This window comes from Lemur catta, chromosome 25 (genome assembly GCF_020740605.2).
Source record: "Lemur catta isolate mLemCat1 chromosome 25, mLemCat1.pri, whole genome shotgun sequence".
Classification (NCBI taxonomy): Eukaryota; Metazoa; Chordata; class Mammalia; order Primates; family Lemuridae; genus Lemur; species Lemur catta.
In genome coordinates, this window is record NC_059152.1 from 5,473,569 (window position 1) to 5,492,887 (window position 19,319).

The 19,319-nt window shown below is 40.8% G+C and overlaps 1 protein-coding gene across 2 annotated transcripts in view; it reads left to right on the plus strand.

The window, feature by feature from the left end:
- Nucleotides 1-14,393, plus strand: part of PLD5 (phospholipase D family member 5) — a 193,802-nt gene extending 179,409 nt beyond the window's left edge. Inside the window, exons 7-10 of one of the 2 annotated variants that reach the window (XM_045536958.1) lie at nt 1,258-1,394; nt 5,128-5,296; nt 7,784-7,898; nt 13,252-14,030. In XM_045536958.1, the coding sequence (XP_045392914.1) occupies nt 1,258-1,394; nt 5,128-5,296; nt 7,784-7,898; nt 13,252-13,508 (678 nt within the window). In that variant the 3' untranslated portion in view covers nt 13,509-14,030. Of the gene's footprint in view, nt 1-1,257; nt 1,395-5,127; nt 5,297-7,783; nt 7,899-13,251 lie in introns of both variants that reach the window. The other variant, XM_045536959.1, reaches the window with a different exon arrangement.
- The last annotated feature ends 4,926 nt before the right edge of the window (nt 14,394-19,319 follow it).

Below are 19,319 nucleotides of genomic sequence, written 5' to 3' on the forward strand. Positions count from 1 at the left end.
AAAGACAGCATGGTAGCCGGGAAATAAGTCAGGCAAAGACAGGGGACCAGAGGGATCCAATGCGTTCGGACTGGATTCCGAGAGACCAGGATTCAGTTCATCCTGGAAGGGACACGTCTTTATTTTTCAAACATCCTGGAGATAAGGCAATGAAGCTCATCCTAATTCCAAAGTGAAAAGAAACGATCAAAAACTTACCCTGCCAAGAGGACTTTCTGGGCAGGGACACCTGGAGGGTTTGTTTCTTTCAGCATGCTCCTTCCTTAACCTCCTGTGTTTTCTAGGTGGGCATCTAACCCAAGAGCTTCATTTCACTACCCTCTAAGTTATTCCAGAACAGGACTTGGTACGGAGGGACTCTGACCACCCAACACTGCCATTCATTCCAGACAGTTCCAGAAACTGTCTATTCAGCCTTTTGGTATTAAGCAAGCTTTGCATTATTTGTGCTCCTAGACTTGCCATAGTGTATCACTTGTCAAAGTAAGACAGGAACTGTGAGAAACACTGTTTCCAGTCCTGTCCAGTGGAAAAATAAGAAAACCAAGCACCTCTTTCCCTTTTGGCAACTGCATCTAAAAACATCATTTTTTATAAGATGAAAACCACCTCAAGCAGAATTTGCCTCCTTTTTCATTTTGCATAAGTCTTTCAGAACATCCTTCTTCTCTGACTCCCTTAATGAATTCAGGCATGTTAATAACTCACCCAGTTTTTACTGTAGAATTATTAATGGCCCTTTCTCAACAATCAACACTCCTCTTCCTGATTCAATGAGAGATTTGGGGGAAAAAAAAACTCCAAGATTTTTAGATTTTGTGTCTTGAACATTTTCACAGCCACATCAGCTTTCAAATGAAATGAGTTCTGGGGTAAATGGCTTTGCTATGCATGTATATATATGTGGTTAATACCTGAGAAAATTAACAGCTATGAGTGACAGGGATGTATAATAGAATCACATAAGGTTGGAGCTGGGTGTCCTCCAAAAAGCAGAGGTGTCAGTACCCAAAGCAAGGATTCTATCCTAAAACAGACGCTAGGAACAGACTTGAGATCCATCCCACCACACCTTGTTCTCTACTCAGCTATGGTAAGACTGAAAATATCCTTGTCTACTTTGACCAAGAACCAGAAAGTAGGTTTGCAAAAGTATAGTTACAAGCCTAGACCCATGAAAACAAATAAAGAAAACAAAGAAATCCCCAGATGCCAAAAAATTAATACTCTAAAAGTTTGGCTTTTGTATCTTCACAGAATTCTCCCAAACTCTTTTGCCCTAAAAACAGAAGCTTTGACATAGACGCCATCTACAGTGTGATCGATGACGCCAAGCAGTATGTGTACATCGCCGTCATGGACTACCTGCCCATCTCCAGCACAAGCACCAAAAGGTGAGTGAATGCCCAACCTCTAGATAGAACCCAGGCTCCGGGGCCAGGCACTAAGCTGGGGACCACAGGAAAAGCCAGCTTAGACACCGAGATGCTATCAGGTTACATTGGGAAGAACACAACTCTCAATTCTGCCTGGTGTGCATTTGCAATGTACCCATTATGCATGTTACCAAGCAATCAATGGGCTTGCTGCCCCATGCGCATAGAAGCCACTACCATGGCACTAGCCCATGAGGAAAGAAACTCTTTATTTTATTTCTTTCTTTTTTTTTTTTTTTTTTTTTTGAGACAGAGTCTAGCTCTGTTGCCCGGGCTAGAGTGCCATGGCGTCAGCCTAGCTCACAGCAACCTCAAACTCCTGGGCTCAAGCAATCCTCCTGCCTCAGCCTCCCAAGTAGCTGGGACTACAGGCATGCGCCACCATGCCCGGCTAATTTTTTCTGTATATATTTTTAGTTGTCCAGCTAATTTCTTTCTATTTTTAGTAGACACGGGATCTTGCTCTTGCTCAGGCTGGTCTCGAACTCCTGACCTCGAGCGATCCACCCGCCTCGGCCTCCCAGAGTGCTAGGATTACAGGCGTGAGCCACCGTGCCCGGCCCAACAATCTTCACTAAATGCTAAATTCTCATAATATCTTCCCGACGTAAAGGAGAAAGAAACTGAAAATATATACATTTTCAGTTGATCCATCCCTCTGTGCGACAAAGAGAACATCTTAAAAATGGAATGCCTTTTCAATAATTCATCATTATTTAAGCATGCAAATCCTTGGAATAAATTTAGGGGTGGAATTTATGACAAACTCTTTGGAAAATCATTGCCTGCATAAATGCATGGCCATGCTCAGGTAGTTCCACTTTTGTTTTCTTCCTGGGAATTCAGAGATTTAGGTGGTTGAATAATTATTTTAACCCAGGAAATATTTTCAAAGTGCATATTTCTGGGAATGCAACCCAAGACCTTTTTAATTTGGAAAATTACAATTTCAGAATAAGCATCTACTGACATTAAATGATTAAGTGTGTCCTATATTGCTTGAATATTTTTCGTGTTGCCAACCCCATGTATGCATAATATGCAACTTCTTTATGCAAATGACTATACGATTACAAAAGAGTCTTTCTCCCAGAAAATGATTGCTGCCAATGACAGGCAGTGGAAAAGCATTGTTAGCTGCAAGGTGAACATGATTAAAATGTGTTTACTTTCAAATATTGTGCATCCTTTGAACATTCATAGATTTTTCCACACACTTTCACATCTTTTCTCTCTCTCCTTTTTATGTTTCTCCCATTTGTTATATATTTGGTTTTAGATCTAGTGTTACACTTCAGCTTCACTTTGAAAAGATTTTGAAACATAATAGGTTTTGCCTGGTCTTCCTGTTATTGAGGAGGAAAATAATGTCAAGTTTGTGGAGTTATATGTTAGGATGGGGTGATGATTTCTCAGGATTGACAAAACCTTTGTTCCATGAATTCCCATGAACAATATTGAGATCCGTCATGGTCAAGGGCAAAATAATTAGCTTGGGGGAATCTCAAATATATCAGAAATCTAAATTAGAGAAGACTTAAAGAATGTTAAAGAACTTTAGCCTCACCTGAAATTTTGCATTTTGGTTTGTTAATCTATCATTTCAGCTATAATTTAAAAAGTATTTCTTTTATGGTATTTTAAAAATTTCAAACCTATAAATGCTCTTAGCTTTCTAAATGAAAAGTCATCAAAGAGACCCAAGAAGTAGTCCAAACATACCAGTTATAATTAAGTTCTTCTCAATCACATGAATGAATTATTTTTAAACAGTCAGACTGGTTACTCGTCTTTATCACGTCTTGGAAAAGATTTTCAGGAATGAATTCAGCTTTAACAAGCAAGTAAGTACTATCAAATTTCAATGTGTTAATGGCACTAATTAATATCTGACAGACTTAACTTTTTAGTCTACACATTGCCAAACATCCAAATGAAAGAGAAAAATTATAGAAATAGTTGACAGCATGTAAAAAATATATACTACTCTACCATTTAGTAATAGTGTTGGAAGTAACTTCTACTTTCAAGGTAGTAGGAAGGGAATGAAACAATGGATGTGTGACTTAATAAATCCTGCAATAAAAAGTCACAAGCCCTATTTCACTTCTTCCTGATTTTGCAATCAAGCTCTCTTTCTTTAATCAAGTTACTAAATTATTTAGGTTTCAGTTTTGAGTTGTTCATTATTTATTTCTTCATTCACACAAATATATATTTCAGAAGGAAGTCAGTAGATGTATGGAGAACTAATAAAAATGTAGCCTGATTAGTCTTCGAGGTGTTAGTATTTTTCGTTCATGTAGTCATTCAACAAATATTTATTGAGCACTGTGTGCCAGTCATTAAAGTATAAACAGTGTACAGTCCCAGGAACTCCATCCAGCAACGGCAAATGGGCACAGAGGGGATTATTAGGACACAGTGATGTCAATGGAACAATAGATATATGTACAGAATATTATTGACACTTGGTAAGGGAATACCAATGGCACCGTTTCAGGGCTAGAGGAAACTTATGGGGAAGAAGTTACCTGAATTACATTTCCAAATATTCAGGAATGAGAAAAGAATGAGAAAGGGAATTTTCCAGGTAGAAGAGACAGCATGAGCAAAATTTCAGATGGAGAAAAAGATAGCCTAGCAGGTTCAGTGCTGAACCATAGAGCCCAAGGGAAGGTGGTGAGAGACCCAGCTGGAGATGGGTAGGGACCAGGAACTGGAAGGTCTGACCACTGAGGAGCCATGTGGCTTTGGGGAGTCATGGAGGATGTACTTGGCTGGGGACAGAGAAACCAACGTGGAGCACAAGGCTGAGATGATTTTTCCCCACAGTCCTCAGCTTTGTGTGTATAGAAGTAGACGAAGAGAATTACAGCACTGATCCATGGTTTAGATCTCGCCAAGCAGCCAGGCGTGGTGGCTCATGCCTGTGATCCCTCCTCCACTTTGGCAGGTGGAGGCAGGAGGGCCAGTTGAGGCCAGGAGTTTGAGACCAGCCTGGACAACATAGTGAGACTTTGTCACTACAAAAAATTTTTTAAAATTAGCCAGGCATGATGGCATGTGCCTGTAGTCCTAGCTACTTGGGAAGCACTCCAGCCTGGGTGACAGAGCAAGACCCTGTCCCAAAAAAAAAAAAAGTATGGGAGATTCCAACTGCCCGGCAGAAAAGGTGGGAGGCAGGGGAGTCTTGGGAAGCTTGGTTAGGAGAGAGGACGCTAAGGACAGTCTGGGAATGAGAGTGCGGGGAAGCTCAGAGGACCAGAGCAGAAGTTACCAAAGAAGAGATGTTTGAGTGGCATTTGGGTTCAGAGCAGGTGCTCAGGGCTCCTACTGAAGTTCTATTGGAAAGTTGATTCTTGGTGCATGAATGGACGAAGGCCCAGGGAGAACAGAGGTATAGTGAGGGTGTCCCATGGCGGCGGTCAGTCTGTCCACTCCCTAAGCCACGCAGCTGGAGGCCCTCATGGCAGGAAACCTCCTTCTAGGCAGGGACACGTCCCAGTAAAGCATCATCTCTTGGTCCCTAACCCAAAAAGTTTCCATTTTTTTCAGCTTGTCCTGCAGGGTTATTTATATATTACAGAATAATGATCAGAGTAATACAAATGTTCTCTGTCATCTAAATTTCTTTTCCATAACTAACTCAGTTTCTTTATTTCGATCTATATGGATGTAATTTCTGCAGGACTTACTGGCCAGACTTGGACGGGAAAATAAGAGAAGCCTTAGTTTTACGAAGCGTTAAAGTCCGACTCCTTATAAGCTTCTGGAAGGAAACGGATCCCCTCACATTTAACTTTATTTCATCTCTTAAAGCTATTTGCACTGAAATAGCCAACTGCAGTTTGAAAGTTGTAAGTATTGTATTTACGCTGTTATTAAATAAAAAATGTATTCCCTCTGCGTGTCCGTGAAAGCTGTAAGCATACACATGCGCGTAAACTTGCGACGAGAGCCAGAATAACAATCTGTGATAGTGAAAAATACTTCCAAAGGTAGGGTAAGTCATTTTTCCGAACAATCACACACAGAAAGGGAGAGTAGGACCCTGAGGGTCTGCAGTGTCTAGCAGGAGCAGAGAGGAGAGTCTGGAGCCTTTGACACATGGTGTGGTGGGTTTGTTCCTATCTCCTCTCTCAACTGCCCCTCAGCCCAATCAGGAGTCCCTGCCCACCCACGGCTTCCTAACCTGACAGCCCACCTCCGACTAAGGCACCCACGGTTGAAATCTCCAGGGTGTGAAATGTTAAATGCTCATTTGAGACTTGCAAAAAAATTCCAAGGAAAGTAGAATCCATCATTTTAACCTTTACGGTACTTAATCAGCTTCCTCTTTTTGAACACAGATGGTCACCTTTCTTAAATACACCAAACACGAATAGCTTACTGCTGGCCATTTTGTAAAATAGCGGCCGTGCACGAGCTCTTCCAAGGAAAGTGGGCGTTTGAAACTTGCACACAGCATGTGTTCAGAGGCCTCAGAGCACTGATAAAGCAGATGGCCTGGGAACAAGACGGGGAAACTCTGCCCTTAGAGGCGTGGGCACTCTCACCTCCAGCCCTGATGGGGGTTATGGCCATGAAGGGCTCATGGGAAGAGCCTGCAACTCACGAGATTGTCCCAGTTGGCTGAGTTTTTATTATTTTTCATAAATGAATGGATCACTTTTAAAATGTCTTTGCTGTCACCTATAGCATATCAGGTGTCTAGTGATGCCACTGAATAAAATCTGATTTCTGCTGTCATTTTAGCCTCCCAGAGAAAGCTGTTCCCCTCTTCCTTAGGGACATCTTTGATTTTTCTAGAGCAAATGGGTTCTTACTAAAGCCTCAAGCTGTGACTCCATCTTTGAGTTAACTAAGGATGTATATTTTATCTGTTTTTAAATCCATCTTGATTCTACAAGAGTATCTTTCTGGAAAGGAAACAGTCAAATGGGGGACGTGTGCTGTGATAGAATGTCTGTGAGAGCTGACTGCTGGCTATAACCGAGTGATGACACCCTCAGCACTCACACGACCTCATGAATGTGTAACTATGACTTAAGAGCATTCACAGGGGATTAAGTCAGTTTGAAGAGTCCGCCAACTGATGCAGATTTTGCAGAAGACAGGAAGTAAGGAAATGTCAACCAGGTAGCCTTGCCTATAATTTTGGTGACATGGACCTGGGAGAATGTTCCTTTGTATTGTGGAATAGGTAGTTCTTGGGTAGTAGATTTTGGTCTCTGTACCATGGATCTCAAGAATTTTACAAAAAAAAAAAAAAAAAATCAGAATAGAATTCTTGGGGCTGGGAGGGCGTACAGTGTAGTGATCACCTTGTTCATTCCCCCCACCCACCCTGGGGGCGAGGGGAAGACCAACTCTCATTATTTCCCCAAACCAAATGTGAACACTTACAGTTTTGGAACTATAAACGATGCTTCCTTTTCTAGGTATCATCCCATTTTCCTCTCTGCCTCTTCTTTCCTTTAAACACACATGATTTCACAGCTGTAAGACATTCTGGAAAGAGTCCACGCAGTTGTGAAAATGTTTGGCATTTTCTAATGCGGAGGAGACCTTCAGCTTCACCTTTGACTGACGTTTTCCTGAGAACTCGGTCACGGAATCCTATGAGCTCAGCCACAGCTTAAACTTCACTTAAGAACTTAGCAGATTCCCCAGACCCCTGGGACACAGGCCTGCCACCCCTGTGGCCAGCCCCCCATCCCTGCCCTTGGGTGAACTGGAATGCTGCTCTTTGTGTCACATGAAGGTTGAAATTCGGGATTCGTGGTTCAACGTTGTGATTTTTTTTTTTTTTTAGTTGCCTTTTAAAAGTGCTTGTAGACTTAGGTGTTTAGATGGAAAGTATTTGTTCCTGTGGCAAAATCTGTTTTGACCTTTGCAAATCCCCAGTTTAATCAGCTAGTCATTGACATAATGTATGCAACATTTAAGAATATTCATTTAGTTCATTGGCATGCTTGACAGAAAGCACCCTGAGGCATGCTTCAAATGCCAGTGCACCCTGGTGAATAAGACAATGAAATTAAACAACCTTCTGGCCCTCACCCTGTTGCACGAATGAATTCTGTGTTCATTTTGAAGCTTAAAAGTGTTAATTATAGACCCAGTTGAGCACGCTGATTTTCTCTCTTGTTGCCTATATAGATTTGAGAGCAAAAATAGCTTCATCTATACGAAGCAACAAGATTGTGGTTTTAATAACTCAATATGAGGTCTATTGTGGATATTTGGATAATACACTCTTTTGTGCTCTCGAACAAGACCCAAAATGTTCTCTATTCACCTGCTTTTTTTTTTTTTTGTTTCCTTTTTTTTTTGTCTTACAGAAATTTTTTGATCTGGAAAGAGAGAATGCTTGTGCCACAAAAGAACAAAAGAATCATACCTTTCCTAAATTAAATCGCAACAAGTACATGGTGACAGATGGAGCAGCTTATATCGGTAGGTGTCAGGGCTGTAAGTCTCCTTAGGGAGTCACGCAGGTGGCTCAGCTGTGCTCCACGGTACCCCCCGGAGCACCATGGGTCTCAGGAGCCACTGCTGGATATTGGGGGGACTTGGAGGTCAGGAAACAGGACAGTGAGGGCAGAGAGCTTTTCAACCAAACATCTCCTCTATGACCTGCTTCATATACTAGGAGACCACATAAGATGTCTTTTCATAAATGTTTTGCGGAAATTCTCTGGTCCGTTTGCCTCACTGTCTAGGGAAGGAGGTAAATGGCTCATCGAAGGTGCGTCCTGGCGCTGGAACGAACACAGCACTCGTTCCCCTGCCCACAGCAACTCAAGCCAACCGGACGTTGGTGACGGCGAGGCGGACATTGGAGTTGTGCAGTGCCAAAACTCACACTGCCCGGTCAATTGTCCCTTCCCTGCCATTTCCCAAATGTCCAACTTTGGACAATTCCTTTGAGCTCTCTAAACCTCAGTTTTCTCATCTGTAAAATAGGGCTAATAACAGTTTCTACTTTATTGGACGAAGTTTAAATGGAATAGTATATGCAAAGCACCCGGCACATAGATAATACCCAATTAATATGAGCTGCTTTATGAGGGCAATAGAACTCCAGATGCCGATATCACTATATACTGGTGGAATTATTCACTAGTGTATCAAATCTATTCTAATTTTTCATGATGTCTGTGAGTCCAGGGTAACCTTTTAAATGGTACCGTCACGGACAGAGTTGAAATTACCTATAAAAAGAAGACAAATCTGAAAGCAGTAGTGTGGTTGTTACATTGTGCAGATGAAGTGGGGGGGTGAAGGAAAGCTTCCCTTTCCCCCCAAAGTTAACTGAAAGATCAACTCACAATTAAGACAGATTAATAAGAGGAAGAGTTTTATTTACTCTGCTCTCACTGGGAGAATCACAAAGTGATTAGCCAGTATCCTAGTGGGATCCAGATATTTTTAAACCCTCCTTCTAGAGGGGATGGGGAGATGAGGAATACGGGTAATTCTGTTTGGGGCAATAAATGGTCGCTAGGGAGGATGAGTAGATATTTGGCAGAATGAATGGATGGGGGAAAACAGATTGACTTGTAAAGTAACCCGAGAGACAGGTATTACGGTTAAAATGATTTGGGCCAAGTCTGGTTGCATTCTTGATCTTCTTTCCTGCAATATATTGAGATAACAGGGAGGGGAAGGGAAGTCAGTTGTTCTTTTGATGGGTCTGTCTGGTTTATGCAGATAGAGGGGAAGCCCCTTCCAAGGCCTGCTGATCTCTGAGAGCCTTGAATTCAAAATACTCTTCACACCAAGGAGTCATATTTTGGGGGGAAATTTCCTAAGCTCCTTCACATGTTTGTGGAATGCAGGAATGTGGAATGTGTATCAATTTCTTCTTTCCAAATTCAGTGAGTGAGCAAAAAGCATACCCTTTTAGCTTTGGAAAGCATTTGCTTTATCTTGCATGGTTCTCTTAGCAACATCACCCGTGGGGAGGGCATCTTTAATCATCTGCAGTTTAGAAATAAGGAATCTTGGGCCCTGTGACTGAGACGTGCAGATGTAAGAGGAAGGAGCTAGATCTAGAATCCAGGGCACCGACCCGGTCATCCCATCCCCCGCGACCCTCAGCCGCAGACGCTGCCATTGGCCACGTGGACAGTCACTAACTCCTGGCTCAGTGTGAAGGCATTGTGCCTTTTTCCACTTTTAATAGTTTATACTGTCACATGATTAGGAGAAAATATTGGGGTATTTTAAAATATATTTAATTCTGGCTGTTCTGGAATACGAGCATATTATTTTATTCCTGTCATCCCTCTCTGTGACCCAGGATAAGATTATTTGGATCTTCTCATGTTCATCGACTTACAGAGAGTGGAATGAAATCAGCTTTTTTCTAAAGTGACAAAGAAAAAAAAAGAAATGCCGTAAAATCATTTAATAAAAAAATGGGAAATATTGGCTTAATTATTGGGAAACCCAGGGATGGATCAGGTTTCAGGTGCAGCAGGATTTGGGGACTCAAATCTGGATATTTTACATGGAGGGTTTACTTAAAGTAAGGTGTTGTGTGCACACCCGGCAGTGACTTGTACATCTATCCAGATGTTCTTTCCATGAATTGAGTAAGTTGTTTTGGAGTCAGACAAACCTATTCTGGCACGTACAGCCTGGGAAGTGGTAGAACATCATATAATCTGTAACCCTCTGGTTTTTATCTGTGAAATGAGGATAGTAGCACCAGCCCTGTAATGGTGCTATGAGGATTAAACAAGATAACATAGGAAAAGCTCCGAACGCTGTCTCTGATCTATCTTTATCCTTAAAAAGTATTGATTCCTTGCCCTCTCCCTTCCTCTTCCCTATGTGGTACATTTTAAATGAGTTCATTTTAAACATAACATTTTAGCAAAACATTAACTCCCTAAACTGAAACATAGTTCTGGTGTAAAGATATTCAAAGAACGTCAAGGGATCGCAGCTTCTGTGGCTGTCTAAAAAAAAAAAAAAAAAAAAAAAACCGAGAGAAAATTCATTGATAATTTAAATAATTAACAGCATGTTCTGGAATCTCCTAAGTCATCTCTCAGACACTCACTGAGAATGCAGAATTAAGAAAAATCCACACTAGACCTTGCATGGAAATATAGCTCCATTACATTTTCACAAGACCTACAGAGGAATCCCCAAACCATGTCATCTCTGTAATTTTAAAATCTCCTGAGCTCCACGAACTTGTCTGGAAGATGGTTTGAATCAGTGGAGGGCTGACAAGGGGCACTGAGTTTGCCAAAGTCACTGAAAGGCTCTGGTGGGTCATCCCCCTTCCCAGTGTGTGTTAGGGTGGAAAGCCTGGTAGGTGCTCAGGGCGCCGGTGGAGAAAGATTTCTCACGCAGAGATTAAGACATATAAAAGTCTTAGAGGAGAGAGAGAGAGAAAGAGAGAAGATCCCTCTCTGTGCCTATAATATTTGATTTAGGGACTTGGTATTCTTACACTGTGAGGAGTAAACTTAAGGAGTAAAACAAGAGACAAAGGAACTGCCTTCCAATATTCCAGAGGGTGCAATGAGGGAAAGGGAGTGGATAAGTTTGGGGGCTCCAGAGAGCAGAACAGGGACCAAGGGATGAAAGCTGTAAAGGAACGGATATAGGCTCTCTCTGTGGATGTGCCTTCTTCCAGCAACTTCTCCCATAGATGGCTACAGGGCTTTGGGTCAAGGATGCCCAAGGACAGATGGTCTCAGCGTCTCATTCAGCAAATATTTCTGCAGCGATACCTGTCTTACTGATGAGGGAATAGAAAGTTGAGCTCTACACTTAAAAAGCCCTCAGTTCCAGGGCTGAAACCAGCTCTTAACCTAAGAGGAGAACAGAACTGAGTGCCTAGATCATACCTGAGCTGGTAGCAATCTGCAAAATAATATTGTAAGTCTTGATGTGGCTAATTATTTTTTGGTGAGAATAATTCTTGATTTGTGATAGTCTGGTGGAACTGGCTGCACCATTGATTAGCCATGTGACACTGGGCAAATTTACTCCTCTTTAAGCTTCCCACTCCTCATCTGTAAAATGGAGGTAAATCTTAACCATATGAAATAATGTATGTAAATACCAAGTATCATGCTTTGTTAATAGTGGGCACTTAATAAATGATAATTTCTCTATCCGCAAAGGCCCTTATATTTAGACCTCACCCCCAGCTCCTCCCCTTCATGTTTCAATATCCTAACTATATCTTTTGTCCCTAAGATGCCAGCCTCCGTTTGGGATGTGGCTCTCCCTTTTCTTAACTAAGCTTCTATACGTCTCTCATTACTCAACGAAATGCTCCTTTTCTGATGCATCTAGCCAGAATTAGAAATTCCTTCTCCCCGGCCCTCGTGGCGTTGTATACCTACATCTCTTGTAGAATCTCATACACTTTGTATTGTAATATTGTAAATATTCCCTCCTGGACCCCTTGAAGGCAGGGACTTCCATTTTCAGGGTTATATTCACAACCCCTAATGTAACACCTGGTAAACATCAGGCACTCAATAGATATGCATCAAATGAAGAGCAAAGAAGAACAAACACACAAATGGTACTACTGTATCCTTCTGAGGAGAAACCTTTGTTCTCCTGCTGGAACCTTGTCCCTGTTGGATGCCAAAGGTAAGAGGTTCATGTGGGAGATTGGGGTAGTCCAGCCCCTTTAACTACTCTCACCTTGATGAAGGACTACAACAGAGTGGTGCAGACATTATTAGCCTCTTCTAGGGCCATTCCCAGCCTTACTACTTGACATGGCTGCACTGTCCCTCTAAAATTCCTACGTTGAAGTCCTAACCCCAGTACCTCAGAAGGTGACCTTCTTTGGAGATTAGTGTCTTTACAGAGATAATCAAGTTAAAAAGAGGTGATTAGGGTGGGCCCTAACCAAGTATGACTGATGTCCTTATAAAAAGGGGAAATTTGGACACAGACATGCATCGAAGGAAGACAACGTGAAGAGACACTGGGAGAAAATGGCGGCCTACAAACCAAGGACGGAGGCCCAGAACAGAGCCTCCCCTCACAGTCCTCAGAAGGAACAAATCCTCCTGACATATTGATTTTGTCTCCAGAACTGTGAGACAATAAAATTCTGTCATTTCAGCCACCGAGTCTGTGGCACTTCGTTACAACAGCTCTAGAAAACAAATATACCACCTACCACCAGGCAGCCATCTTTGAGAGCCTGTCCTCACAGCAACCGCCCTGATTCCCGGGCCAAGGAGCCTGGCCCTGGGACTGGGAAATGATTACAGTCCAATCAAGGACAGTTTAGGTACTCATTCAGGAACTGGTTCTCCTCTGGCTTCCGCTTTTTCTTTGATATGAAAGCTTCACATCATTAAAATTAGAATCCTTCATTTGTACATATGGATTAGACGTTGTCTCTTAGAGAAGGTAGTAATTGTTCACAGGACTTTTAAGTATCTTCGTATATGTTTTAAATGTTGCTGTATTTAGTGTGCCTTGTGAATGTCAATAAGAAATAACATTTACAAAAAAGAACAGCAGATTCCTTGTTTTGAGTTTCAACTTGAGCAAAGCTGAAGAAAATGCCAAAATAATATGCAAATATTAATGTGCCATATGCAAGGTTTCTTGGAAGGATTTTTTTTTTCTTTTTCCATTTTTTTTTTTTTTTTTTTTTTGGAGCCGTCAAAACTATTCAGCCTCTCTGTTGTTATTCCTGGGTGCTTATGATTTTTTTTTAATAAAATCTTCTCTGTATTTCATTTTATTGGAACTATTCCCAGTGGACCCTAACGCCTCACCTTTTTATTTCTTTGTTTGTGCACAGGAAATTTTGATTGGGTGGGGAATGATTTTACCCACAACGCGGGCACTGGCCTCGTTATCAACCAGGCAGATGTGAGGAACAACAGGAGCATCATTAAGCAACTGAAAGATGTGTTTGAAAGGGACTGGTATTCACCTTACGCCAAAACCTTACAGCCAACCAAACAGCCGAACTGCTCCAGCCTGTTCAAACCCAGACCCCTCGCCAACAAAACTGCCACCTCCAACGCGAATGGGAAGGAGCCCTGGAGTGTATAATGTGATCAAACAAACTGATGGGGACAGCTCCGTATTTCATATTTATATATAAAGGACTTGAGGAGAGAAAACCAATTTAATATGTCTTTTTTTTTTTTAGGGAAAAAGCACACTTCTAAAAATATTCTCCGAACGACACATAATATCTATCCAACACTATCTTAGCGTCCTGCACACTGAAAAGTAAGAACTTTTGTATTTGTTAACTTCTGACGGAGAATCTCATTCTGGCTGAGAAGTTAGTTTTTACGTTTGCATACAAATTTTAAGACTTCGATTCCTGTTCTTTTCTAGTTTTAGAACTTTTTCTGCTGACCCCAGCCGGTCAGTTCCTAGGAAGCTTAGCATGAGATGAGCTCTTCAACGCCATTCTGAGAACTGATTTAGAAGGAAGTTTTGAGGGTTTTGCCTTGGAGAAGAGACTGATAAACCAAGTATTTATCCTTGTAAACTATCTCCAAGCCCTATGCAGTCATCAAAGCATGAACAGCTTACATCTCATGCCAGCTTTTAACACTCTTGAAAAATAGCCTTTTCTGTCATCTTGTTCATTTTCTTCTAATACCATAGATTTTATTTAGTATCATTTTCTCGTCTCACAAAATGTTCCTGTTTGATAGCGTGCCTATATTCACCTCTACATTAGCCCTAAGTATGGTAACATCTTTTGAAAAGGTATCAATTTCTCAGAATGGATGCAAAATGGAAATAGCGGTCTTTAATTTTCACCTTTCAACTGCATCTTTTCCCCTGCCGGATTGGTATTTTTAAATCACAGTCAGCAATATGTATCCTTTGTCTCAAACTCAGAGAAATTATGTAGCCACCTGCTAATATCCAGCAAGCTATGAAGTCTGCATTTTGAGAATAAAGTAGTTTTTCACATTTTTTGTTTAGTTTATGGTATTATAAAGATCTCTCTGCGTCAGTGGATTTTAATTTCTTTAGAATAATTGTGCTGTTAAGAGTAGGCCAGCAAACGTTTATAGAGCTGTTTAATATACCTTCTGCTATTTAATATACCAAATGCTTTTCAGAGAAATGCAATTTAAATACTGTGCTTAACATATTTTACTAAGAAACAGAAATATTGAATTATTGTTCTATAATGTCATTGTGTGTTGTTTTTATATCTATACGATATATAATCCTATACTAGTGGAGACTGTCGCTACACTAGAGAGAGGCATGAGCTCTTCAGAGCCCAGAGCAGGGGGCCAGGATGCCCGGTTCCGATGCTCTTCCTGACTCTGTGGCTGAGAACAAAGTTCTTTGCTCTTTGGCCTTGGGTTTCTCTTGGTAATGTAGACAGTAATACTTACCTACCTCGCAAGAATGTTGTCACGGTAGGAAATATTTATAACTTGTTTTGAAATCAAAAGAACCTATATAAATGCTAAGCATTATAATGTATAATCTTTTTCTTGAAATAATCTTTGTGGTATCCTGATAGAGTTGGCACCAGGTCCCCCCTGAGAACCCAGAAGAGCAAACAAAATGCACAGCTTCTGGTCACAAACGCGGATGAGAAGAACCCAGCACAGAAAGCCTTGTGGAGAGCGGGATTATCAGCATGGCAGCCGAGCATTTTGTTGGGTTGCTTTGGCATAAATAACATGAACACAAAGCTAGACATTGTGCTAGGGCTCGTTCTTTAGGACCAGAATGCATATACATGTGTTTTTAAAGACAATCTCAATTCTTCTTTTTCATTTCTAGAGACTTGGTTTTTAATATGCCAGAAAGAGTGATGGAGGGACTTATGAATCTTATTCAATGGATTTACTTAATGTGGAATGGCTGTGGTTGATCAGGGAGCGATCAGGTAACTTCCTTTCTTGTTTCCAAGTATTGCTTCACTGGATAGTTCACCATTCCGTCCAGAGAGCGGGAAGAGAGCTGAGTTTTTAAGGGTAGTACACTATTAGGATGGATGGGGGATTCCCAGTGAAATTCTTTATCAGTAACGGCCAACCTGTAAGACTAAATGTTTACCATATAACCAATCCTTGTTTGAGTTGGGACTTATCTCAGTAAATAATAAAAAAAGAAAGAAAGAAAGAATAGGGATGGAGACCAACAAACCTGCTAAGGTCACCCTTGGACAAGTAAAAGCAACATGGGTTGAATTTGCAAAGAACATCTAAAGGGAGAAAAAATGTTTGCATCCTTGTTAGTTCTCAAGTTGTCTCCAGAAGTATTTGTCCACAGCCATGGGACAAGCGTAGGCTTGGTGTCATACAGTCCCTTCACTGTCACTGTCTTTTGCACATGGCAGGTAAAGACAATGTCATCCTTTATGGAGTGGCCATCGTTGCCACTTCCCTCTGAGCCCCATCAAAAAGGTAGCACCAGGAGCTGGGTCCCAGGCTTTTCTGCCAAGCACCAGCAGCAGCAGAGCTGTGCTGGACACAGCAAGTCACCTCGTCAGGGCAGCCTGGGCAGCAGTGTTGACCCCATGAGGCAACACTGTCCTTCTGTGGCAGCCAGGAAAATGACCCCTGTGCAGAGTGTCATAAACGAGTCCATCTCCTAAGAGAACATTTCATTCTGCAGAGCTTTCTCTTTCATTTGGACATTTTATGGACCTCTCTAAAGGTGGCCTTCTTCTCTTTTAGACTTTGTGTCTGCGCTAAACAGACTACCAACTTGCATTCCTCCCAGCCCAAAATATCCCAGGAATTATTTTTTAGGAGGAAAAGAACAAAAAATAAAAACACTCTAATTTGATGGCTATCCATGCTAGAAATTATGGGTGGGAGGGACGACTACTAGCCTCCATTTATTTTCCCATAAACATTCCAGGAATTATTTCCCAAGAGGCAAAAAAGGAAAACAAACACAATTTGAGACTATATTTTGGATTTCTGTGCTGCTAACACTAACCCCTAGTGCCTTCTTTATTGTCAAGTGTTGATTTTAAATAGCGATTCACTCTGAGAACACTTCTGCTTCCTGTGGAGTCCAGTATGACCTTCCGATGGGCCTACCCAGTTGAAAACTTGCATATGAGCATCAACAGTTTTTAGACAGCCTGCTCTCTTCCCCAGACACGTCACTTCTATCACCCCCAAATCAAAGCAGCGATACACACTGTCAAATATCAATACTATTGGCCTCCACTGCATTGTCACTGGCCACCAGTGTATCAAATAATTGAATCACAGCTTATAAAACCTTTGGAAAGGAAGTGGAACATTCTGAGATTATATTAATGCTCTGTAAACATCATGCTTTGGGTACCTCAAAATGGTAGAAGCAAGGCACGTTGAAAATGTCCCCATTGACTTTAAAAAACCTTGTAAGAGATGCTTCACAGACTTCCAAGGGCCTGTGGAACATAGAATGAAAACTATTATCTTTAAAAAGTCAAAGCAGACTCGGTTAAAGAAACAAAATATCCGTGGAAATACTTTGCATCTGTCTAACTCTGGGCATCACCTTCCCCATGTGGGGTGTGTCTGTTCTTAGTCTCGTGTCTGATTCTGCTTTTAGCGAGATGGGTCTGATCACATTTTCGGTTGGTCACACCCTTTGAAAAATGTTTTGTTAACGCAGTTACTGGTTTGTTAAAAGTGCCTCGATGAACCTGGGACTGACAGAACCTCATTTCCCATCACCTTATGGCTATTCTCAAGTGACTTCAATTCATTCTGAGTTTTTTGTTTGTTTTTAGAAACTTTTAGTGACCTAAATTCCGGGGGGTGGGGGGAGAGAAAGACTATAAGAATTTCTTGATAAGATCAGATCCAGGGTCCATCTGTCTCAGGAATTCTATCCTAAATCTGCCCCTTTTTTTCCATATGTATGAACATTGGTGTGCATTTCTCTGTTCAAAATTCATTCCATGGTTTTCAATGTTTAAGGAATGTAAAAAGCTGCCATTATTTGCAAAAGGACAGTCATCTCCTGTCATGAAAGATACTTTGCTATTGGTTATTCAAATTCAGTCTCTTACAAACAGCCCCAGATATTGTGAATGAATGTTTCATTCTTTTTTTTTTTCCCCAGTACTTATTCCCAATAAACTGGTGCACTTTATGGTAAGTCTTTTAAAGGAAAGATTAATAAAACTTCCATGGCCCAAGGTAAATTAGATAAATTAATCCATATTCAACATTTTCTCATTTGATGTGAATTAGCATCTTTCCTTTTCCTTCTACATGTTGTTAACAAAATAACTGTTTACCATTTTTACTTTATTGATTTAAATTGGTGGAAGTTTAATAGCCTTTAAGTCAACCCCAGTTCATAGCCTCTCTTTCCCATTTGAGAGAATTCCCATATTTGGCTGAATTATGAATATATTGCTGTTTATGGTGATGAGATAAATATTCTTCAGAAGTTTTTTGAAATTGTAAAAATGGAATTTTCTTATTTTTGACCCATTAGCTGTCTTGTACTTACAGTTCTAAGAGTTCACTGATCACTTATGTTTCTTTTGGGAATTTGACAAAAAGAAATGTGAGATTTAATGGGCCATTATGCATTTTCTTTTGCTGTGTTCAACTACTAAACTTCTAATTCTGTTACAAAGGGTATCTTGAATTTTTAATATTCCTTTATGTAAATAGGATAAACTTGTACCTGGACATTATCTATATTACTAACCTTAAGATCCCTAAATAAATTGGTGTGATCAAGGGCTGAATTTGGGGAAATCATTAAAATTCTCAAGCTTTTCATATGAACCAGATGCTCGATTTTTTCAGAAGTAAATATTACCTGGCTTTTTCACACTGTGAGATGAGGGATTTCTTTTTCTCCTCAACTGGATTTCAGAAACAAACCAGTCTCTCATCAGTAGCCAAGCTGTACTATGATAAGTGACAGAGAAGGTGAATTGCTGGTCCAGTGGGCTACAGGCTCACTCTTTTGTATATTCACACAAGGAGGCATCTTTGAAGCACTATTCCTAGCTCTCTGTTAAAGACATTTGTTTCCAGTATATGTTGATTTTGAGTAAATAAGTGATCATTTTTTAGTGAAGCAAGAAATAATTGTAGAGACCCCACTGTACACCTTGGCCTGGTAACAGAAAAAGTATTTGTGAATACCAGGCACTGCCTCTAGGACTTACCCACCATGCTTAATACGTTCTATAGCTGAATCCATAATCAAATACAGGTGGTCTCTTCTCAACAAACCCACATTGAATCTCAGGTGTGGAGCATAAGTTAAACAGCCATCTACACCAGCTCTTCCAAATGCACACATTTCCTCCCTGTGTGGCCATTCAGAAGTTGACAACTGACTCAAGCTAAACAATTTGGAGTGTTTAGTACAGTGCCTTTTACAATATGCACACAGGATAAAATTTTGTTGATTCACTAAAGTCATTTGGATTTAAGGCAAAGTCTTATCTCTCAACGAATATACACTGCAGTGATACATTGCTGAATTGTTACATGTTCACACCGTTCCGGGTAGCCTGATTATTTTATGCCACAGTGTGACGGTGAGTTGCATGTGTCAATTTGTCCAGGCTACTGTCACCAGTTATTCAATAACACACTAACGCAGGTGCTGCTGTGAATGCATTTTGTGGATGATTAAAGTCTATCATCAATTTTTTTAAAGTACAGAAGATCATCCTCAATAATCTGCGTGGGCCTGTGTCAATCAACGGAAAGGCCTTCAGAGCAGAACTGAGGCTCCCCCCGAAGAAGAAATTCTTTATGCAGCTGTTGAGAAAGTAATTGTAAACGTGTGTATAACCATAGAAAGATAGCTGTGCTGTCCTCAATGAAAAAAAATGCAGACCTATAGTATATAAACTCATCATTATAATATCAAAAATTAAAATTAAAA